At 35.3% G+C, this 25,647-nt stretch overlaps 1 protein-coding gene across 1 annotated transcript in view; it reads left to right on the plus strand.

Annotated features, from left to right (window-relative positions):
- Nucleotides 1-25,647, plus strand: part of ARAP2 (ArfGAP with RhoGAP domain, ankyrin repeat and PH domain 2) — a 179,080-nt gene that overhangs the window by 16,327 nt on the left and 137,106 nt on the right. Inside the window, exons 2-6 of the mRNA XM_065877252.1 lie at nucleotides 3,251-3,309; nucleotides 4,401-4,477; nucleotides 5,206-5,291; nucleotides 6,756-7,109; nucleotides 22,656-22,725. Coding sequence (XP_065733324.1) covers nucleotides 3,251-3,309; nucleotides 4,401-4,477; nucleotides 5,206-5,291; nucleotides 6,756-7,109; nucleotides 22,656-22,725 — 646 coding nt within the window. The remainder of the gene's footprint in view (nucleotides 1-3,250; nucleotides 3,310-4,400; nucleotides 4,478-5,205; nucleotides 5,292-6,755; nucleotides 7,110-22,655; nucleotides 22,726-25,647) is intronic.

Genomic DNA, 25,647 nt, shown 5'->3' on the forward strand with positions numbered 1-25,647 from the left:
TTAAGAAGTGGCAGTTCCATCAACCCTAAGCATTTCTTAGTGTCCTTCTACAGTCCATCCGTCTTCCACGCTCCCTTATAGAATCATATAGGATATACGTCTTTGTGCCAGGCTTCTTTCGCTGAGCATGATGATTTTGAGAGTTATTCATATTATTATGTTTAGTATTAATTTGTATCCTTTTATTAGTTCCCACCCCCAAGCTTGGTAGTAATCCCTTAGGTCCTTATACCACTATTTGTTTATCATTCACCTGTTGATGTACATTTAGTTTGTTTTAAGTTGTTGATTATTGAGGGTAAAACTGCTATGAAGAAAGACCAGAAAACTTTATTTCCCTGGAAATATGTTTTCAATTCTTTTGAGTTTCTAGGATTGAATAGCTGGGAGCTTAAATTAACTTTATCAGAAAATGTCAAGCAGTGTTCCAAAATGGATGTACCCTTTTGCGTTCCTGCTGGCAGTATTTAAACCTTTTATTTATTCAACATACTGTCTAACACTTGGTATTTACAGCCTTAAGTTTATCCATTCTAATGAGTCCGTATTTATTATCACATTTGTGTATCCTCTTATAAAGTGTCTATTTAAATTTTTGTCTATTTTTAAATTGAATCATTCCTATTAATAGATTGTAAGTATTCTTTTTATATTTTAGAAACAAGTCATTTATCAGAAATATGTGACAGCATAAAGGTCCAACTTTTTTTTGGGGGGTGTTGTATCTTATTTAAGAAATCTTTGCATACTTAAAGGTTGCAAAATTTTTCTTCTGTTGGTTTCCAGAAGGTTTAGAGTTTTAGTAGTAACATTTAGGCCTAAACTGCATTTCAAGTTAATTTTTGTGTATGGTATGAAGTAATGGTTGATATTCATTTCTTTTTTAAAATTGAGCTATCCAGTTATTCCAGCAACACTTGTTGAAAAGACTATCCTTTCCCCATTGAATTGCCATGACATACTTTTTCAAAAATCACTGGACCATAGATGTGTGGGAGTATATGTGGACTTCTGTTTAATTCCATTGATTTATATGTCTGCCCTTTCACCAATACCACACAAATTTGATTGCTGTAGTTTTAGACTAAATATTGAAATCATATACTATAAATCTTCCAATTTTGTCTTTCTTTTAAATGTTCTGACCATTCTAAATTGTTCTTATTTGCATGTAAATTTTAGCATCACCTTGTTAATTTCTATAAAAAAGATCACTGGAATTTTGTTTGGGATTATGTTGACGCTGTATATCAATATGTGGAGAATTCACATCTTAATGATATTGAGTCTTCCAATCCATGAACATAATATATCTACTTATTTAGGTCTTCTTTAATTTTTCTCAGCAATGTTTTAGAATTTTCAGTGTGCAGATCCTGCCCATATTTTGATAAATTTACCCCTTAGTATTTCATGTTTCTTTATGCTATTGTAAAAGTTATATTTTCAAACAATTTTTCCAATTGTTCATTGCTAGTATTTAGAAATACTATTGATTTTTAAAAATATTTCCCCCTATCCTGGTACCTTGCTAGACTGACTGACTTAGCAGTTTGAGAAGCTTTTAGGTAGATTTTTAAGGATTTCCTGTTGATTAGATACAGACTTCTGCTTATAAGAGGCCTTCCTTTCCAATCTGAATTTTTTTTATTTCTTTCGTCTGTTGCACTGACTACTAATGTGTATATAACTAGTGAGCGCCCACCTTCTTGCCTTATTTCCAGTCTTAGGGAAAATGATTCAGTCTTTAATCTTTGATTATGATGTTGGTTTTTCATAAATGCCCTTTATTAGGTTGAGGAAGTTTTTTTCTATTCCTAGTTTGCTGAGAGTTTTTGTCATGAATGGATTTTGAATTTTGTCAATTGGTTTTTCTGAATCTATTGCTGTGAGAATGTGATTTTTCTCCTTTATTTTCTTAATTTGGTGAATTATATTAATTTTTCCATGTTAAACCAACTTTGCTTTCTTCTGGTAAATCTCACCTGGTCATAATATATTATCCTTTTTATGTATTGTTGGATTTGATTTGCTAATATTTTGTTAACGATTTTTGCATGTTAAATTTATAAGGATTATTTGTCTAATATTTATCTGTTGTTTTGTTTTTGACTGGTTGTGTATTAGTAATACTGGCCTTACTGAATGAACTAGGAAGTAGTCCTTCCTTCCCTATTTTCTGAAAAGGTTTACATAGAATTGGTATTATTCCTTCCTTAAATGTTTGGTGGAGCTCACCATTGCAGTATTTGGGCCTGGAGCTTTTTGTGGGTAGGTGATTAATTACTGAATTCAATTTTTCTAATAGATACAGGGATATTAAGATTTTCTATTCTTGTGTCCTATTTGATCATTTGTATCTCAAGGAATTTTTCCATTTCATGTAAATTGTTGAATTTATTGGCATAAAGTTTTTCTTAATAGTCTGTAATTATCCCTTTAATGTTTGTAGGATTTGTAGTGATGTCCTCTCTTTCATTCCCGATATTGGTAATTTGTCTCTTCTGTCTCTCATTCTTATTTTCCTTCCCTGAGGGTTATAAATTTTATTGATCTTTTCAAAGAACCAGCTTTTGGTTACCATTATTTTTAAATTTTGTTTATATTCTATTTCATTGGTTTCTGTTCTTTTATATAGATATCAATAAATAGATAACTACAACCACATATATATAGTCTTTCCTATAGTTACTTGGGCATATTTATATTTAAGAGGAGTTAAGGACACTGTCCTGATCCTTATATTTAAATGGAAAAATAGAACTCTTTCATATGGTAGTAGGTATTCATTATCTTCTGTTTCCACAGTGTTTTCCTCTGGCATTGCTGTTATGTTGTTTTCTAATTAACTACCTGTAGTATTTCTCTCTCAAGGCTGTGAGATCTTTGAGAAGAGGTCTTACGTATTTTCAAATTATGCTCTTAGAGCCAGACAGATTTTTTATTTAATATTGTAAAGCTAAAGACAAAAGAAATCATAAATACTTGGGCAAATATGTTCATTTTACTTTTGTGAATTATAAATGTAAGAAGCAAACACTTGTAAAATCCAATAAAATCTCTTCCTTTAAGGCTATTTAAAAAAACACATTTATGGAATTTGGCCATTGTATTTGTTCATTAAAATCAAACTTATTTTTGAATATTGGTTTTTCTAACAAAAAGAATATATGTGCCTACAATTAATCCTTTACTCAAGATGGTAACATCTATTTTTACGTATTTTATCTATTTTTCCCTTTGCCTTAAGCTATTTCCGTGAGAGAAGAAATGTTCCCACCTCAACTGGAAAATCTATGACACAACAAAGTGAGTCTCAGCTTTTAAAGTCTGTAAATTAGTTAGTACTCATTTGATACTCTTACAAGTGTTAAAATCATGATCAAGAAGGCAGCCCACCTGTGGAATAGGGAATAGTGGGAATAACTGTCTGCCAGGGTTCATAGTACTCCAGACACTTTTAAAGGTGAGTGAATGAAAGACAGTAATATATAAGCAGACTCCTGGAAATTTGCACATGCTAATGTAAAAAGATTTTTTTACCCAGGCTTCATTTATCATTAATCACAGTCGAAAGCATTTAACCAAATTATGTGGTTTCTGACAGTCTGAACTACAGGGCGTAGATTTATGGAAAGTAATTTTGCCATGGTAACAGGAAAGGGCTGACATTGCTCTGGTCAACTGCTCATTGAGAGAGGCTTTTCTTTCTTTTTGAAAATTCTGCGTGTACAAGTTCAGGAACATTCTTCTCAATGCTGTTAGCAAACACTTGACTACTGAACCTTTAAAAAAATTTGCCACAGCAGAAAACGCAAGTGTTGAGAATTCTTTCTTGTGGATCGATGTAATTCAGGGATTGTGGAAATTCTCTTGAAAGAATTTACTTACAGGTGCATTAGTAGTTATGGTATTAGAGGGATTATATTAAGTGGATTCTGACATTTTGAATGCTATAACATCTAGCTGTTATGTTAGTGAACTTTTAATGATCATTTGTTTAAAATTATAATAGAATTAAGATTAATTTTCTGCCATTAAAACTAATCTCTTATTTAGGAATTAACATTATAAACACACCATGACAATTTCCATTGTATGGGGAAATGTGCTTACTTATATTAACGTGGATCCTATAGGTTAGCAAGGACAAATGTGACACATCACACTTTGAGAAACAGTGAGTGATGTGTTTTGGTTGTGAAGTGAGGGGTGTATACATTGAGAAAATCATGCTTAGAGTTGATTTGAGGGTAAGAATTATGAGCAGAATTTTGGACTCTCAGAGAATAAAGCTTAAGTTGTGATATTGCTATAAAATAATTAAACACATGCTTTTTTAAAACAATATTTCACATTATTCACATCTTTCTATTCTCATCCTATAATTCCCCCAAAAGATACGAATGAGGAGAATTCATCTTCCATTTTCCCTTATGGAGAGACCTTTCTCTTCCAGAGACTAGAAAATTCCAAGGTTAGTCCCGTACATTTTAATTTTTTTCCATATTCAATTCTTTGCTTTTCTGCCTATATATGCCTCTTCATTTTCCTTTAAGCTGTTTGAAGAATGTGTTATATTGAAAAAGAAATTTCCATTCAGCGAAATCCTGCTTAGTAAAATCATGGCAGATTTATATCTTTAAAAATATATCACAGAAATACATTTCAATTTGATTTTAGGAATACAGATCAGTGGGTTTTCAAAATTTACCACAAGTTACTTTAAAAAAAAAGAATAAGACAAACCCCTGTAAAAAGGAAAGGCAAACTGACAAAAGCTACTAGATTTTACTTTGCCTTATACCCAAATATAGACAGACTTCTAACTATTTACAAATCTTAATTATTCAGTTTATCACTTAGTCTTTCCTCTCCACTACTTGTGCTCTTTTGTTATTTTATTTCTTGGTCATGATGAAAGAGAAGTTGGAAGACAAAAAGTAAGTGGGAAAGTAAAAGTAAATAAATTTTATTCTTAGCATCTTCTGTTTTTCTTAGTTGAAATGATGAGTTATTAATGATTTAAATAAAATATTGAAAAAGGGATCAAAAGGCTACTGTTTAATATAGTCACCCTAATTAAATTGTTTTTATTGAAAATTGATCTAAACAATTGACGTTTGTTTAATAAAACTAAACCCGGATACTGTGAATCTTTGTAGAATATTGCTCCCCTGAAAAATGTGTATTTTTTTTTTATAGAAGAGATCCATAAAGAATGAATTTTGGACCCAGGAAGAAACACTCAAAGGGGAAACTGAAAGAAACTCATTTTTTGTCAAATCAAGGTATGAGGACATGATTGATGATGATTAATTCTTTTGAATAAAATGTTATATAATATACAGTGTTGAATTCTTGCTCATATTATATTTCTAAGAAAATAGTTTAAGTTCAAATCCTTTCTTTTGACAACAGCACTCATTTCAGTAATTGAATTTAGAGCCTGTAAATCGATTCTATAGTCTGTAGCACATTATTTTTGTCTTTTCCTAATTGAAACCATTCTCCCTTTCCCAAAGTGGCAAATATGTGGTGACCATGTTTGCACTTTAAAGATAGAAAGTTACCTTACTATGAAGAAGAAAGGGACAGTGCCAAAAATGTCACTATGTGAGGTGCATAATTTTTACAAATGTAATGTATCCTTTTATTAGAAGTTCAGAATTGACAAGCAGCTTGAAAATTATCCAGTTATTTGGATCACACATGAGATTGAATAGAGTTTGTAAGGTACCAACTTAAATTTTATTTTTCTCTCAGCTTTATTAGCACTTGATGTAGTGCATCATTACCTAACATTTGTCTATTTTAACCTTTATTCTCCAAGGCTAACACTGTTGAGGGTTTCCTTAAGATGAGACTAAATCATTGAGAATCTTCAGTAGGCATTTGATATGAACTTACTACAGTGCAGAATGTGGAAGGGGCCAAGTTAAGTCCTTTAAGGTGGCAATGATTTTTAGAATACCACGTCCAGAAAGATGTAATTTGACTCCTAGGCATATCTGTTTCATTGATTAGCAAAAACTTCTTTGTAATGAGTTTTATTATGCATAAATGGCTGAGCCAATCTGTTTTGTCATTCCTTAAATCTATAGGAATATACTTAGTAACTATGTGTTCCAGTAAATATTATATGTTATACAGCTTTTACCTTCTGAATGTACCCTGGCCCTTTCTTGTTTTCTAGTTAGCAGTGTGGTGCAGTTTTTTTCTCATTAGTGATGCAAAATAATCCTAAAGTTCTCACCAGTCAGACGTACTCTTTGTTTTATGACATTATGATGGAACATAGGGTCCTTGAAGTCAATTAGTGGAGAGTCAGAGAAGGGGCAACATGTGGAAATAAGATCTCTAGTACCTCTCTCCACGAGGCAGTGGTTCATGATCTGGCCCATTAAGTGGCTGGCCACTTACTGGTGCTGGTGAAGACGTTTAAATTGTGATGCAGAGAATATGGCAGTCTCCATCCTCACCACTCACACCCAACCCCCAAAATAAACAGGTCAGATTAAATGATACATAAGAAAAAATACACTACTTCTAGTAGTATTCAAATATGTGTTAGTATAATGAGAGATTTCTATTTTTCAGGAAGTTTTAAAAATTATCAGATGTGTTAATTGAACTCCACCATTTTTCCTGGCCTTAAATTTCTGTGATTGGTTGTTTATAAATAGGAAAAGTAACCAATGGCTTAAGTCACATAGAGCTGTGGGAAATATTAAAACCATTATTTTTTCATTTAGCATATATGATAACAGGATGCAGAACGTAAGTGAAGACAAAGTAGAAGATATTTGGATACCTCGAGAGGACAAAAACAATCTTCCTATAGACTCTGCTTCGGAATCAGAATATTCAACAGTAGAAGAATGCTTTCACAGTTTAAGAAGAAAACATTCAAAGCCATATAAATCTAGGACTCAAAAAGCAGCGAATTTGGTCCCTGTTAATAGGCACAGTTATCCACTAAGCTCAACAAGTGGAAAGGCTGATTCATCAATCATTTCCTCAAATGTAATATCTCCCTATGCCTGTTTTTATGGATCATCTGCAAGAAAGGTTAAATCAGGATGGCTTGACAAACTCTGTCCCCAAGGGTATGTATTTATTCTTTTTTGGTTTTTTTTTTCCTAAGTGGCATATTTTTAAAAATTCAAGCGTATCCATTTCTAAACCTGCTAGGTTGCTGTTGCTCCTCCCCACCCCCCATGCATACAGAGACAGTTTGTAGGGACTTTCAATACACTTTTGCAAATGCTGTTCTTTAGATATAATGTGGGGCATGGGCCATGTGCTGTATGGAATTCTGGGTTAAGGTTCTGCATAGCAAATTAAAACTGGAAGTTTGATTTCACATCTAGATCCTTAATGTTAGTTTCTAACTTTGCACCAAAATGCACTATCCTGTATCTCAATTTGTAGCAAAGAAAAACAACAGCGATTGAGTTTGTATTGCTCAGCCCACACTGTTTGGCCTTCGCTCTTCGCTCCCATTATAACAGCGTTCTGTTTGGGAATACAAGGCTTATTGTAGTTAGGGGAAAGTATGTCACTGTTACATTTTAGGCTTCACTGCTATTGATATATTGTTTTGAGTTTTGAATGTTGCACAAAAGGTCAGAGTCCCTTGAATATTATACTTTAAAAGCAGATTTATCATTTCAGTTGTTGACAAAGAAACTTCTGTCCTTAAGCATTTTGCAGTACTGAGAAGTCTTTGGGGAGGGATTATGTTTAATTAGAATTATTTTCTGACATCCTGAATTTTGAATGTCCTTTTGAAATATTTACTGGAAATGTTCCTCATGAATTATTAAATTATTTAGGGATTAAATCTCTTCTGTTTAAGTAGTTGTTGTGGTGAGTCCCTATGTTGTGCTGGTTTTCTCTACTCTTCCCCTGAAAAGGTGTATCATTTCTAGAAAGCCTTGTTTTCTCCTAAAATAAATTTTATTAGCAAAAAAATTGCTAGAAGAAGCATCAGTTGACTAGTGGGAGAAGGAATGATATTTCTTAAGAAATCGAAAAAAAAAAGCTGAACCCTTTTGTGGTTAGTAATTACATGATTAATACTTTATAGGATTGCATCCCTTTAGCAAATTAGGTGTTGACTAAACTGAAGCAGAGAACTTCTTAGCATCACATATTTTGTCTCACTCCTTTCTGGTTCCATTAGGATGACAAAGTAGTTAACTGTGTCTGCTTTTCATCAGTCATCGGTATTATTGGTAAATGCACAGTCAAATTGCACCGGTATGAGTCATTACTCAAATATACACACTGGTGGAATGAAACATTGAGCGGGAATAGGCTCAGGTCTTTCATTTCTGTAGAATTTAAATGATTAGGGAGATCCCAGTGCTCTCTCAAAGTATCACTGGAAGATTTAGCAGATTCTGCATACCGAGCCCCTAGCAGCTGTGGTTTCTTGAATGATCTCTGGTGGGTGGTACCTCGATCTTGATGGAGTTAGGTTAGTATGTTTATGTTGCAGGCACACTGAGAAAGCTTCACCATTACTGGCCACCTCTGGGATAGTTAGAACATTTTCTCTCTCTTTTTATCAGAACTCTGACTTTCCATCCTTTCTATTCTGAACCTGCCTAAGGTTAAAGGCTGTAATTTTTTGAGATTTTTATTTTTCCATTTTAGAGAAAATAATTGAGTTTTCTGACTTCAGAGTCTTTTTCCAGATTACCAGGATGCAGCTAGGAAAGTAAACAAAGGAGCTTGTTATATCACCAAGAAATTAAAAAGCTCTTCTCCATGATTATATTGCTATGACTTAAAAGAAATATGTGTAACTGGCCAAGAAGCATGTATTTATTAGACCACAAGTGGAATCTCCATTTTTCCTTTTTCTAGTTAGACTCTGTAGGCTATGGTGAGGGTGTTTAAGATGCTCATTAATTAGACAAAATGATGCCTACCCATTCCTTATGCAGAGGTTACTGAGCTTTGTTTAACTCATGGTCGCATGTCTCTTTGGTGCAGGTAGCACTGATTTTGATGGCATTCTGAATTCCACAGAGAAAGTATTAGTACACTTTTTCTGTAAAGGGTCCGATAATAAATACTTTAATCTTTACAGCCATATGGTGTCTGTGGGCGCTCAGCAACTCTGCAGTTGTAGCATGAAAGCAGCCACAGAGAATGTGTAAACTGATGAATGAGGCTGTGTTTCCATAAAACTTTATTTAGAAACACATTTAATGGCCCAGGTTTGGCTTGTGGGCCATAGTAGCATAAAACAGATTTGAGGGTTAGCTGAAATCTTATACCAGCTTCCTCCGTCTCCTTTGGGCCCCACATCGAAAATTATAACCTGATAGATTACGGAACAAGGAAACTACTTTATTATTCTATCAAATCTAGACATAATAAGAAGCAGGATCTCTCTTCGAGTACCTTTGAACTTGTTCTTCTTTCTGCCCTGAATGCTCGTACCCAGAGAGCAGCATGACTTGTACCTTACTTCCCTCAAGTTCTTGCTCTAAAGTCTCCTTTGCACGAATCCCTGAACACCAAAGTTAATATTATCACTGCCCCTCCCTCACCACCCCATCACTCCCTTAATTATTTTTCTCATAGCTTATACACTTGATGATTTATTTGTTGCATATATGCTCCATGGGGACAGTCATCTATATTGGTTTTTGTTTACTGTGGTATCCTCAGCAACTAGAAGATTGCCTAGCAAGTGGTAGATATTCTTAGTGTTTGTTGTTGAATGAATTAGTAAAAACAAACTAGTATTAGACATCGTTTTTTCTTTCAATCTTTCTAAAACAGCTATTTTTTAATTTATAGGGATCTTGTAGTAAAAACTAAACTCCACACACTGTATTGGTTGGAAATCTGCTGGTGCCGTTGATAGTGCTGGTGTACATTAACAGAGCAGTGAACTCTCAGTGCATTTATTTAAATTCTGTTTCCCCTATAGACATATAGGAAACCCTTTTGACTTTTTAACCTGCTGTTTTCTGTATGTGAGGACATGTGTTGTCAAAACACAGTTTAAGAACAAATAGTGGGAATTCCCTGCTCTGTCCAGTATTTAGGACTCTGTGCTCTCACTGCTGTGGGCTCGGGTTCAATCCCTGGTCAGGGAACTAAGATCCCACAAGATATGCCACAAAAAAAAAAAAAAAAAAAAAGCCATACTTGGTTATCCTTCTCCAAATAGTATTGGAAACTGTCCTCAGTCATGAGTGACATTAAACAAAGTAATAAAATTCATAATCTGGATTTATTTCATATTACTGAGTGTCTGTTTGCTTTGAAATGGAAATGCCAGTTCTGAATCCATGCACAGTATGTGAAAACTGCCCAATATTTAGTAAGAAAATAATTGTATAACACCATGCAACTAGAGAAATATGGAAACATTTCCAGCTGAGCTTAAAGTATGAACATTTATTTAACTATTCGAATGATCTAATTATAATATAGCCTTACACTGTTGGTTTAAAAAATTGTATGGAAAAAACTTAAATGGTCTTGCGTTAAAAAAACCTCACTGGGTTTTGAAGATAAAAAAACAAGTCTCTTTCCTTCCCCTTTCCTATCTGCAACTAATACGCTCAAGCTTTTCAGCAAGTCTGAGTAGATGCAAATATGGAAGACTGGATAGAATTTATTCCAGAATTTCCTGAATGTGCAACTCAGAGGAAGAATCCTGTGAGTTTCTGTAAATCAAAGAGAATATGGTTGAATGTGCCACACCCCTTCTAGGAGAACCAGGTATTGAAATATCCAAGAATATCTGCAACTAGGAAACGCTTTTGACTTTTTAACCTGCTGTTTTCTAAAGATGTTTGTGGGTTTGGTATCACGCACTGAGCATAGTTATAAAAACCGCAATATATCTTGAAGAATTCATATTTTTACTTGACAAGATGTTTTAGAACATTTTTTCTTACTCAGCTAAATTCCTCTTTTAAAAAATTAATGTTTTTAACCATAGAGAAGCATTGTGTGGTAATGTCAGTCCGGGACAGCAGGAGCTGAACATTGCAAGGTTAACTCAGAAATTTGCGTATATAATATGCTCAAGAATTTCTGGACGAATACAAGGATAAGCAGGATGTGTTCCTGGCCTTTTTTGTATCTTCCACTTTGGGCAGAAAAAAATACAAATAAAAATAAATTTGAAAGATAACGTATAATAATTGGTACAGAAAGGTCCACAAAATACAGAATCATGAGGTTACAGAGGGGTTGAGAAAACATTTCCTCAGAGATCTTCTAAGGAGGAGAAATAGCAGCTCGACTGACCTTCGGAAAGTGGATACCGTTTCAACTGGCGTTTTTAGATGAAATACTTTGCAGGCTAGAGGGAGTGAAAAGGCACTGATGTCAGTGATATCTGGATGGCCTGAGGTCTATGAGATAAACAGAGGGGTTAGCTGAGGTTATTTTATGGAAGACACAAGTTAGGCTCTAGGACCAGGAGGGAGAAACTGCCAGAGAATTACATGTCCAGGTTGAACACAGAACTAGGGAAAATGAAAAAGCCAGTGATCAAATACCAAAACAGGGGTCGAATTCCAAACAGTGATTGAGAGATCACTTAGAAGCCACCCATGACTTGGAGGGAGATCAGAACTTATACTGTCGGTTCCTTTGTCAGTGGCTGACTTTCCAGCCTGTGCCCAGAATCTCCAAGGCTGCTTTAGTGGAGCAGTTTTCCACCTGCTCCATAAGTGTGTGAGGGCCTCAAGCCTCCTGGGAGTGCTGTCCTGCGGCCAGCCTTTCAGTGAAAAGCAGTTGTAGTGGAAAGTTGACAAGTCTCTCTATCTGACCAGGGTTTTCTATATCAATCAGTGTGTTGAACTTAAAGTTGAATCTTAAATCTCTGATAAAAAGTATCTTTTTATACTGGTGAACTAGTTGGCCTTTTCTCTCAAATCACACATAACTTGTGAAGACCATGCCAAGCAAATAAAAGGCTTCCATATTTTATTTGTAATTTGAGGAAAAAATTCTTACTTTTAGTGTTTATTAAAATAACATGGCTAATTTCAGTCAGTCTAGCTGCAGAGAAGTGAATGAGGGTGTTGGAATCAGGCAGAAATTAGAATTGTCAAGCTATCGCTCATTTGCTGTGTGACTCAATGTCTCAGAACTGCTGTTTCCCACACATAAAAGTGTAAGGTCAAGGCTTCCTCTGTGGGATCAGTTGGAAAAGTAGGTTAACATTGGGTCTGACTACAGAGCCCCTTAAGCAGGGCTCAGTAAACCTCAGCTTGCTTTCTTTTCAGAAGAGCATCATTTCATTTCAGGTGACCTTTGATAATGTTACCAAAAGTAAGTTCTAGTCAGTTCTTACCTTGGTAACTATAAGGTAAAGAAATCATATGTTCACATTAAACCTTCAAAATTAAGTTTTTTAGTGGTTATAAAAGCACATGGTTTAAAGCGTCTGAAAGTTCTGTATGGCTTATTTAGAAAAAATAGCTGGGGAGAGGGGAAGTTGGATAAAGACAGTCAAAAGGTCCAAACTTCCAGTTTATAAGATAAATAAGTACTTGTAATATATAACATGATAGATATAATGAACACTGCTGCATGTTCTATATGAAAGAGTAAAACCTAAGAGTTCCCATCGCAAGGAGATTTTTTTTAATATTTAATGTTGCATTTGTATGAGATGATGGATGTTCACTAAACTTACTGTGATAATCATTTCATGATGTATGTAAGTCAGATCATTATGCTGTGCACCTTAAACTTATATGGTGTGGTATGTCAATTATATCTCAATAAAACTGGAGGAAAAAAGCAGTTTTCCTCTTCTCCCACTTTATCACAAGAGGCAGCCACTTTCTACTTTCTTTAGTAGTTTCTTTTGGTACTTACTTTGTTTATCTTTTTTTTTTGTAATACATCTTTATTGGAGTATAATGGCTTCACAATGCTGTGTTAGTTTCTGTTGTACACCAAAGTGAATCAGCCATATGCATACACATGTCCCCATATCCCCTCCCTCTTGAGCCTCCTTCCCACCCTCTCTATCCCACCCCTCTAGGTCATCACAAAGCACCAAGCTGATCTCCCTGTCCTATGCTGCTCCTTCCCACCAGCCAACTATTTTACATTTGGTAGTGTATATATGTTGATGCTACTTTCACTTTGCCCCAGCTTCCCCCTCCCACCTGTGTTCTCAAATCCATTCTCTATGTCTACATCTTTATTCCTGCCCAGCCACTAGGTTCATCAGTACCTTTTTTTTTTTTTTTTTTAGATTCCATATATATGCGTTAGCATACGGTATTTGTTTTTCTCTTTCTGACTTACTTCACTCTGTGTGACAGGCTCTAGGTTCATCCACCTCACTACAAATAACTCAATTTTGTTTCTTTTTATGGCTGAGTAATATTTCATTGTATATATGTGCCACATCTTCTTTATCCATTCATCTGTCGATGGGCATTTAGGTTGCTTCCACGTCCTGGCTATTGTAAATAGTGCTGCAGTGAACATTGTGGTACATGACTCTTTTTGAATTATGGTTTTCTCAGGGTATATGCCCAGTAGTGGGATTGCTGGGTCGTATGGTAATTCTATTTTTAGTTTTTTAAGGAACCTCCATACTGTCCTCCATAGCGGTTGTATCAATTTACATTCCCACCAACAGTGCAGGAGGGTTTGCTTTTCACCACACCCTTTCCAGCATTTATTGTTTCTAGATTTTTTGATAATGGCCATTCTGACTGGTGTGAGGTGATACCTCATTGTAGTTTTGATTTGCATTTCTCCAATAATTAGTGATGTTGAGCATCTTTTCATGTGCCTCTTGGCCATTTGTATGTCTTCCTTGGTAAAATGTCTATTTAGGACTTCTGCCCATTTTTTAATTGGGTTGTTTTTTTGATATTGAGTTCCATGAGCTGTTTGTATGTTTTGGAGAGTAATCCTTTGTTTGTTGTTTCATTTGCAAATATTTTCTCCCATTCTGTGAGTTACTTTGTTTATCTTAATAATTTTTTCATACTGTTTCTTTCTGACTCTTCAGTGTTAGTAATTAGCTGTTGAGGCACTACCATGGAATATAATATTTATTCATTTTCACCCACTGTCCCCCCTGCATAGACACAGTTCCCATCTAATCATTCTTTTAAAGTAGCCATATAAAATGTCTACGTTATATCTGTATTTAGTTTTATACTCTTAATATCTATGTAAATGCTACTCATATTTGAGCTTTGCAACATATGATTAATTTTTCTTTCATTTGCAACCTTTAGTTTTCCTTGGAGTTAATAATTATTGATTCTTTTTGGTTTACTTAGTTTTTTATGTACTTAAAATTCATTTCTCCACAAATTCTTCCTCAGGACTATGAATTTGTGAAGTAATAAAAATACATACACATATCAATTTCACCATCTTACAGCCCCCTAAGAAAGCTTATTTAGCTTGTATTTTCTAACCCACTTTTGTTTTTTGTTGTCCTATATTTAATGTAGAAAACACTTTCTTTCTTTTGACTGTTCATCTTATAATGTACTGTTATTGTTCCATGAACTTAATATATTCTCTTATCTTTCTATGGATATTAATAAGTGTTTTGAAGCTTTCTTTTCCTGTAGTGTCTGTTTCTTTCAATATTTTGGAGGAGGGTTTCTTCCCCATCTTTTACCTTAGAGATGTTTTCCTCAAATGTTTTGTTAATCTTGGGCTTTTAATTTTTTTAATTAAAAAAAAATTATTGCCAAAAAATGCTAACCATCATCTGAGCCTTCGGCAAGTCATAACCCTTTTGCTAGTGGAGAGTCTTGCCTCAGTGTTGATGGCTCCTTGCTGATCAGGGTGGTAGTTGCTGAATGCTGGGGCTGTTGTGGCTGTTTCTTAGAATAAGACAACAGTGAAGTTTGCCGTATCTATTGCCTCTTCCTTTCATGAATGATTCTCTGTTTGGGCTGTTCATTTAAAATGAGATCCTACAAAGCTGATTGGGTCAGGCCCTGATGGGTCTTTCTATTTCTTGTAAGATGATCTTGCTAAACTCTCCTAATGTGTTTCCTTGGAGACTCCTCATGCCAGTATCTTTTAAATGAATCTCCTTATTGAGGGTGGTAAGAGTGGTTAACAGCTTTTTGGGAGCTCAGTAGGGGAATGTGGACGTTTAGGATAAATATTTATGATATAGACGTGATTCTACTGTTTTTAATGCTGTCCCCTACCTTTAGCCTTGTCTCCCAGTCCAGAGACCCCTGTTTGATCTTCTCCAGTGAATAAAACCCTATTATCCTGTTGAGGAAGAGGAGGGGCAGTTTCCCAGCTGAGAAGTAAGGGAGGGATTCTGGGATGGAGTGGTGAGGGGTGCAAGTTTATCTCTTTAATTGCCTTTCAACAACTCTTCTATTCTCAGCACCCCCTCTCCTTCATAGTCACTTCCAGAGTTACTTGTGCCTGTATCTCCTGAGACCTTCTGAAATTTTGTGAGTAAATTGGTTTTCCTCTCAGTTTGATCTCTTGCAGGCTTAGCAATCAGTTCTCTGAAACCTCCTGAGTTAGTTCCTATCCCTTCTTAGGCTTTCCTGATTTCTTGATACTGATGCTATCATTTACTTTTCTGGTCAGTGTTGGCTTGTAGCTATTTATTTATTTTTATTTGTTTTTTAATCCTTTGAGGTTTTAGGAGGAGTAGAGATAAATGCAAACTTTTCATTGGTCGTCTTAACTAGAAGCTGGTTTCATGTTGGATTTTTTGCTTTTTTAACAGAGTATGACTCCATAAAATAAAGAGGTCTGAGTCTTTTAACGTGGTTTTTCATATACCATGTCATGTAAGCACAAAGCTCTTTGTGAATATTGTAAAAGTTGGAAGTCACACATTAAAATTTGTGCTTTATCATTGGCTTCTAAAACTCCTTTTAGCACTTGAGATTTTATCTTAAAATTTGGTTTTTCTCATTTAAAGCAGAAATGGAAGCTGGGATTTCAGAAAATTTTTGTTTTGTTTTTGTTTTTTGGCCCCAACTCATTTTGATTCATATAATCTTGGAAACAATCATTTTGTTTTACTTAAAAGTAAGGAAATACAGTCTAGAAAAAAGGGCTGATATTTTCTAGAAATATTATAATTCCTTGGATGTGTGTCTATAAAATACTTCATAACTAATACTGCAGCATTTACTATTTTTTTTAATTTAATTAATTTAATTTATTTTTTATACAGTAGGTTCTTATTATTTATCTATTTTATACATATAACATACATATACATATAATATGCGTTTTTCTCTTTCTGACTTACTTCACTCTGTATGACAGTCTCTAGGTCCATCCATGTCTCTACAAATGACCCAATTTTGTTCTTTTTTATGGCTGAGTAATACTCCATTGTATATATTTACCACATCTTCTTTATCCATCTGTCTGTTGATGGACATTTAGGTTGCTTCCATGTCCTGGCTATTGTAAATAGTGTTGCAATGAACATTGGGGGGCATGTGTCTTTTTGAATTATGGTTTTCTGTAGGTGTATGCCCAGTAGTGGGATTGCTGGGTCATATAATACTGCAGCATTTAAAAGTCTCATACTTAAGAGTAATGAGATAAAATAACTACATAGAAAATGAGTAATTAGATAAACAAAAATCTATACTTTTGGAAATTGTAGTAGTTCTAAAAAATATTGAGTCTAGTTAGGCTTAGAGTAGAAAATAAGATAAAATATGCATATAATTCTTCAGGATTATGTAAACAAGGCAGGTGAATCTGGAACAGCATGTCTATGATATCTTTTTTCTTAGATATTTTTTAGAATAATTGAGAAGTATTTTTTGATGATTAAAATACCATGACTAATAAAAGCCATAAATTTGACTTAGTTACTTTGAGGTTCATTTCGGTTATGTGATATTTAAAGATGACAGTTTGGTAGCCTCTGCCAGTTTACATTAATATCATTGGTTACCATGCTTATCCAATTTTTTAGTTTTTTTAAAGCTAAAAGGTGTAATCTTTAAGAAAAAAAACAACCTTCTGGCACTTAGGATTGAAATTAAACAGGAGTGCCTTCATGTATATACTTCATAAATAGAGATGTAATTTTTTGTATATACACTGTTGTTAAAAAAGAATTTTTAAGGCACACAGTTTTTGAGACAACAAAAACTGACACCAGGTGGCAAGACTGTATTTATGATAGCAGTTGAAACTTCACACAAGCTGTCCTACTAGAACTCAAGGGAAGTGCTTATAGAAATCCATTCAATAACACCACACATGCCTTATGAATTATTCTAAAAAGGCTTCTCAAAGAAATGTTTTCCTTTAGAACCCTAAAAACAAAATAGGATAAAACCTAGGTTAATATTTTTCACGTCTACTTTACTTTTTTTTCCCGAAGGAATTCTGAAGCACTTTGCAGAATTGAACTCACATATTAAATGGGTAGAGGTCAAATGTTATTGCTACCTAAAGGGATATTGAGGGTGCTTTGCCATAAAATGTACCAGAGTCTGTTTTGTGTAGTTGTTAAGAGCATAGACTTTGGGACCAGACTGCCTGGATTTGACTTACAGAAATGATCTTTGTCAGTTGTGTGACTTGGGCAAATTATTTAACCTGCCAGCTCCTCTGTGGCTTTATCTGTAAAATGGGAATAATAATATTACTTGCCTCATATGATTGTTTGGAGGATTGAATGAATTAATGTTTGTATATGGCTTGCAACAGTACCTAGAACAAAGCACTATATAAGTGTTATTTTTATTATCAAGATTAATAAATTCTTTATTGACAGGCTTTAAAATCTCTTCTTTGTATAATAATCCATTAGTCAGTTCTAATTTGTGTCATGTGATAGTAGGAACACAGACTAGAGTGACACTGTATTTTATACTTTGTCTTTTTTTTAACATTTACTAAATAAATTGTTAATCAAAATTTAAGGGAAAGACATAACTTATGTCAGAGAAAGCGTTTAAAGTACTTTAGAAACCTCTAATTGTGTGTAATAGATCAATTTTACATAATTACACTGGATTTAGTTGCCTGATATCAAGTAGATTTTTATAAATACATGAGAAAAATATTTAACTCTGGTAAGGAAAGATAATTCTTAAAAATTTACTGTTCACCAATTTTTTTAATTCAAAAGTTTACTGAAATTTAAAAATAGTGCTTCTTAAGCTTTCCCTTTTATGTATCAATAGTTGAAATTTTGATTAATTTATTGAGTTTAACAATTTAAATTCAAGTTTCCATTTGCTAGAAAGAGGAATTGTGAGAAAGGATCTAAGTATAAGTTCTTATCTTTAATTAGCCAGTTATTAGAATTCAGTATTGAAGTTCACATGCAGAAAATAATTGAATGTTGACATATTTAATGAGAAAAATAGATTAAACATGTTTATATAAATTTAGTTTTAGAAACATTTAATTTATTAATTAGAATTTTTAAATAGGAAGGTACAAAATGCACACATGTTAAAGAATACATTTAAAAATATTTAACTATAAAATGTATTTTAAAATTACATGGAAACTAATGATGAATTACAAAGCTTTTGTCATATAAAAATTCTGATCTTTGTACTTGAAAAAAGCAAAAAGTGAAATTAAGGGTGAAGTGGTTTTGTTAGTAGTATTTGTTTTCTCTATACATAACATGAAAATTTGAGGAAGCATCTTGCAATGAGAAATCTACGTATTTGTTAGTTTATTCACTAGATATTCAGCATATTTTATATGCTAGAAACTGTGGTAGTTGCTGGTTTTACATTGATTAAAAAAACAAATGGTTTCTGCACTTAAGGATCTCAATATCTAGTATGGGAGGTGGAGGACACAAATCAAATATATAATTGCAAATTCTGCTAAGTGTCATTAAGTAAAGAAATGGAGCAAGAGACCAAAGGAATCTGAAGGATCTATGTGTTACTCAATGGTGGCCACTTGGGGGAATGACTTTTGAGCTGAGATCTCAAGGATCTCAAGGATCCAAGCCAGGTCAGGAACAGGCAGGGAGCATTCCAATGAAGAAAATGGCATATGGGAAGGCCACGAGGCAAGAAAGCATCTAGACAGAGGAGGCAGTATGGCTGGAGGACAGTGTCCACAGAATAGTTACCCACAGATTTGATGGCTGACTGGATGAATGAATGGTAGCAGAAGTAATGTTTTAACAGCAGGATAGCAAAGTGGCTCTCTCCAACTACAGAACATTTGATTTTTCAGCGGCCACACTCTCATTCCATTTCAACGTGGGCTGGGATTTGTCTTATTTACCTGTCCTTCCATAGATTATTAAACAGATTTAACCTTTCAAAATATTCGGTTAAAATGGCTGAACACATCTAATAGTCACCCGGTAGCTGAGAAAATTAAAAAATAGTTGGGGGAATATCTTAGGTGTTGAGTCTCTCAGAGGCTGACGTTTTGGTTGGCTTTCTTTAGAAAGCCAAGCATCCAGTGTGTGGTTTGTAGTCAGTGCCTGAGAAGAGAAATGTAGCTTGTCACCTGGTAGCATCTCTGACTGATCTCTGAGCTGTCTGCCCTCCCTGCTCTCCTCATTTTCCTGTGGACATGAATGTTAAGTTCCTGGATGATGCCTCAGACCTCAAACTGTCTATCCAGATGGTGATGGAATTCTAAGAAAACTTTGAGTCCAAGTGGCCGCAACTAAACCATCTTAAGTAAGACATGTTAAAGTAGGTTCTAGGGACTTCCCAGGTGGCACAGTGGTAAGAATCCGCCTGCCAATGCAGGGGACACGAGTTCCCAGCCCTGGCGCGGGAAGATTCCGCATGCCGCGGAGCAACTAAGCCCGTGCGCCACAACTACTGAGCCTGCGAGCCACAACTACTGAAGCCCGTGCGCCTAGAGCCCTTGCTCTGCAACAAGAGAAGCCACTGCAATGAGAAGCCCGCGTACCACAACAAGGAGCAGCCCCCGCTCGCCACAACTAGAGAAAGCCCTCAATGAAGACCAAACACAGCCAAAAAAAAAAAAAAAAAAAAAAAAAAAAAAAAAATGTAGGTTCTAAACTTTTTTTCACTTCCAGCTTTGGCACATTTTGAAACTTTTAATCTAACTCTGAGGTTTCGGAAGTTTTCTCGCCTTCCGGCAGCCTTTCTTTTAAAATATGCTGGTTATTTGAGTGGTGGTCATTTGAGGTTTTATCTGTCATCTGGCTGTTTTTTGCTAAGGGGATATGTGCTTAATCATGTCACTCTTTCATTGAACAGATCCTTTTCTGGTGCCATATGTGTCTCTGTGTTAGTTGCTGATCATAGAGTAGAGAGTGAAACATCCCTGGTGTGGGAGATATCAAGCAACTAAACAAACATGACATGTAATTAGAGATTGTGTTAAGTGCTATGAGGAAAAGGAGAGGGTGCTTTGAGAGGACAGCTTTGTGGCTTGCTTTGGATTGGCTCATCAGGGAAGAAGTGTCTGTATAGGTGGTTTAGGTGGAACTCTGAAAGGTAAGGAGTAGTTAGCAAAGGAGTTAGAGGGCTAATGGAAGGTCCTAAGGCCGTTATCTCCCACAGACGTTGATTATTTTTATTCTAAAATGGAAGATTATATGTACTACTGAGCTCTAGCTTACTACTATTCACCATGTAAGGCGGGCCTAAAACAAAATTTTGATTTATAGAATTACTGTTGAGATTGTGTGGGAAGATGTCTGCTCACCTGCCTTTAAGTGTGACAGAGATCAGTATGAAATGAGTGCTAAGTGATTTTATTCAGTGTATAATGACTGTGTGTTTGCTTAGTATTTCTTTACTTTGTAACTCAATGCTGGCAACTTGAAGAACCTTTGAGTCAGTGAAGGAAATGAAAACCGACACTGTTGGATGTTGCAAGGTTAAGAGAACACATGACAGGCCAAGGGAAGTTAAAAAGAAGCAGAATGGGGCTTCCCTGGTGGTGCAGTGGTTGAGAGTCCGCCTGCTGATGCAGGGGACACGGGTTCGTGCCCCGATCCCACATGCCGTGGAGCGGCTGGGCCCGTGAGCCATGGCCGCTGAGCCTGCGCGTCCGGAGCCTGTGCTCCGCAACGGGAGGGGCCACAACAGTGAGAGGCCCGCGTACAGCCAAAAAACAAAAAAAAGCAGAAGGAAGAGGGAGTAAGATGGAAAGAGAGCTGGGTCGTTAGCTGTAGTTATATAATTGTAAGGTCTTACGTTCTTGTTCTTATTACTTCATGATTAATTCAGTGCTTATATGTGAAAGTGTTGTCCATACCAATGAATTTTGAAGCTTTTCTCAGTTTGATCAGATTTGCTCTAATTTTATCTTAAGCAGAATAATTTGGCTAATGATCAATGTGGGCAGCTTGCTGTATTTCACTAGAGTAATAGGTGTGTGTGGCCCAGGAAAGAGCCCAGAACACAAGTTCTCCACTCTTTCTGAGGTGCTTTTTCTACCATTAAAGTCTTCTGAAAACCATAGAGAGCTATACCATTTCCTTATCTTAAACATGTTAGAGAACTGCAAAAGGAAAAGGTAGATGTGGTTATCTACCTGTTTGTTTAGAGATGACTCTTTTTTTAAACAGGAAGTTAGTTTTCATATATTATCTGTGATAAAGGCTAAAAGTATCTAGATTGTATCAGTTCACACTGAGAGTCGCATAGAGAATAAGACATTCAAAACCTTTAGGATTGTCTGACTTCGGGGAAGGGAACTGAAACAAAAAACAAAAACAAGCCCAACTGGAAATGGGTCTTCACTTTTCCCTTATATAGTCAGAAAATCTTTGTCTCCTTTATGCCTAAATAGGGAACATATGATGACATTATTTTGCTTTGTTTCTCGTGTCAGTAACCATTTTAAACTGCATTTGCCTTTCATATGATTCTTTTTCTCAAAATGTTAATGTTTCAATGAATTTTGGATGATTGCAAATGATTCTCCATATTTAGTCAGGGCTTTTACAGCTTATTTGATCAGAATTAAATAATATATCTATGTAAATCCAATTGACAAAGCTTTGTTATTTTAGCAAAATATTATGCATGCCCCAAAGCAAAAGTTTAAAAAAATAAGATAAAATGGTATAAGCTTAATGAAGGATAAAAATTTATGTTATCTTCATTGAGGAATTATCTCCTTTAAGGGATATGGGTGCCATGATAGTGTTTCTGACCACACTTTGTTTTCTACTCAATCTTACCGATGTGGATGATGACACTGCAAGTTACATTTTAAAAAATGATGACAGGGCTTCCCTGGTGGCGCAGTGGTTGAGAGTCCGCCTGCCAGTGCAGGGGACGTAGGTTCATGCCCCGGTCCGGGAGGATCCCACATGCCGCGGAGTGGCTAGGCCCGTGAGCCATGGCCGCTGGGCCTGCACGTCCGGAGCCTGTGCTCTGTAGTGGGAGAGGCCACAGCAGTGAGAGGCCTGCGTACCGCAAAAAAAAAAAAAAAAAAAGTGATGACACTGTTAGCGGTATCCTTTTTTAAAAGCACCTAGGGCAATTGATTAGAAAGTGTCATTGTACATATTTCCTTTCCTTTGTACCATTGCCAAAACTGTACATTGTCATAGCCTACTGTTCTCTTCACTGCTTACTATCAAATTGGAATGTACTCGACACAGTTCTATATTACAAATGTATTGAAAATCCAAGTGCATGGTTCTTAAATGTAAAATGACAATTTCATACGTTTTACAGAAAACGCATGTTTCAGAAGAGATGGGTGAAATTTGATGGCCTTAGCATTTCTTATTACAATAACGATAAGGTAAGTACGTTTTACAGTTTGCAAAGATTGTCCTACGCATGCTGAGTGTACGTCAATAAACTAAGCACGTGATTTGGTCTTTAAGAATAGGAGTTGGATTATCAACATGAAAAGAATTTGCATAGGATAAAACACTTAACTCTTTCCATAGTTTAACTTTTCCCAGACATATAAAATTGGGATTTTTTAAAACTTAAGTATCTAACAATTATTTATGGAATATCTCCTGCGAACTACGGGATTTGCTATACGTGATATGCAGATACATAAGAAATTGCCTTTATCCTAGAGGGTGCTCAAAAATGTTCACAAAATGACACCACAAGTAGAAAATGGCAAAGCAAGGAGAGGTTATTTTGTCCTCTGGAAGGGGTGTGGAAGAATCAAGGAACGCTTCTTGCATGAGATTTCTAATGGCCATGAATTTTGAAGAAAGAAGAATGTTTGTACGTAGAGAAACTAGAAAGAACAGGACTTGATAGCAGAGAGAACAATGAGATGCCCAGATTCTCTGATTGGAAAATAGAGTGTGTTCGGGAGACTAGTGGGAGATGAAGCTGAGAAGGTTGTGTTTGGAGTTAGAGCACACCGAATATCTTGATGTGCAAGTGGTTACAATATATTCTTCAGGCAGTTGAGTCTTAACAACATGATACTATTTTGATCATGTCCTTCTCCTTAGGGATGAGAATGTCTTTATTCTTAGGAGATGTAGGCTGAAATATTTAGGGGTGAAGTGTCATTATATATGCAAATGTCTTTCAAATGTTACCTATCTATATATACCCTCTCTATATGTATATTTATATATATATATGCACACATGCATAGCTAGGTAAAACAAAAAATAGCCATGTTAACAACTGTCCAATTGAGGTTATGAGTGTTCCTTGTACTGATCTTTCAACTTCTATGTGTTTGAAAATTTCCTTAATTAAAAAGTTGCAACTAATAAATAGACCATATTTTTTGTTAGTTAAAATCATATAATTTTACAATCTTAACTATATACATTCTTTTAATGTATTGATTTAACACTTAACCACATCCTCTTATTTATAGTTTATAATCTAATATTCTCATTAGTTAGTGATTTTTCACTGCCTAATATTGGTGCTATTGGTGGCTCAAATAGAGATTTAGATTCCCTTTCATGTATTGATTGTTCAGTGCTACAAGAAAGAAGAGCGTATGCTTTTAGACAGAAAGTAATACACACTGCATGCTCCAACACTAAGAATAATTGAAAGTTTAGAGAAGTATTCATTGGTTTCTCTTTGCAGTGATCCTGCTAAAGCATCGGATAGGTTTAAACACACCTCTTTGACATTTGCAAGATATGGGATGAACATTTTTAAAAGCTAGTTTTCTGCCTTAGCTATTGTTTTTAGTTTGCTTGTTCATTTGAATCTTGAGACAATTTCTGTAACCAAGGGTGGGTAAAATATAGTCTCTGTATCTGATGCAATCTGACCTCTGGTTTTCTTTAGCACCTGTGCCCTTCTCTGGTTTGCTTGAAATGAGGAAGAAAACTATTCTGTGCCATCAGGCTCTGTTGTTGTTGATATCATTATCATTCAGGAGAATTTCTAGTGTCTCTGTCCAACCAGACTCACTCTCTTTGTCCTTTAAAAGCTCATCTCAACTGTAGTGAGGAGCTGAGCACCTATCCACCCTGATGCAATAAAAACAGTGCAGCCTTGGTTTTAAATTGAGATAAAAAGTTTGTTAAGATGAATTATTACAAATTCTTTACCTTGACATTAAAATTAAAAAAAATATTCAAATTGTTGTTTCCTATGGCATTTCGTTCCTTTACTACTCAGATGAGTGGTTTCATGTTGGCAAAAAAACCCCAAAACACTAGGATGGGTGTTTCCTAAAAGGAGACGTGGTTTCTGTTGTGAGCCTTCTGGCAAAAGGGATGGATTGGTGGACTGGGAAGAGGGGATTTCAAGGCCAGTGAACAGAGAGCATAAGTATGGCCATAGCTTCTATCTCAGCTGGGTGTACAGTTTTTGTGGTCCTGTGCACCAAGGAGTTGTGTCTTCCAGTGTTTAAATGTGCACTTGAGAAGCCTGTGGTTGGGCTTTCAGGAGGTAGTTTGCAGAGTTGACTGTTCCCCTAGTTTTCTTCTGCTTTCCTCAGTGCTGCTCAATCATGTCTCAGCAAGGCCTTTTCATTGTATTACTGAAACTGGCATCATCCCAACAGCCTTGATATCTGGTCACCTGCCAAGAGATCTCACTCACCCCTGTTCTCACTCAGCTGGGGGCAGAATTGCCCTGTGGTCATTTCATTGCCTGAAAGTGGTAGATAAATGGCAAACTTGACCTAGATATCTGTTTATTATAGGCTCAAGGGATGCTTTAGAATTGCTTTCCTTAAGGAAAATTTCACACGCTGAAAAATGCAGTCATTTTGAGCCTAGTGTCATTTAGTTTAGTTTTTTTTTCTTTTTATTGTGTGTTAGAATGGAAATGTAAAATCAACTCTACAGTGTTAAAAATTTTGAGGTTTATCGTAGAATCTCAGAAAAGCTGATAGGTGAGCCATTAGAGAAACTACAACTTCCTGAGGTTAAAGTTAGCATAGTATTTCGCTTCTTAAGTACATTTTTACCACTTCTGGGGAATTTATTTTTCTATTACTCTTCCATAAGTACTAACGTTAAACAACATCATTATTGTAGGCATGTTGGTGAGTTGTTATGTTTTTAAGGAATTTTTTTTTTATCTCTTTGAAGAGATCTAGAAGAAGGAAAATCTCCTTTTTAAAATTCCTGTGTCTTTCTCTACAATGCTGCTTCATTTTTTTCTCTACTGAAAAATGGGTTAATGGTAACGTTTTATTCAACATATAGTTAATTATCTCACTAGAGATGTATTTTTGTAAGCTCCTCTAATTCTTAGGCAAACTACA

Source organism: Phocoena phocoena, chromosome 5 (genome assembly GCF_963924675.1).
Source record: "Phocoena phocoena chromosome 5, mPhoPho1.1, whole genome shotgun sequence".
Classification (NCBI taxonomy): Eukaryota; Metazoa; Chordata; class Mammalia; order Artiodactyla; family Phocoenidae; genus Phocoena; species Phocoena phocoena.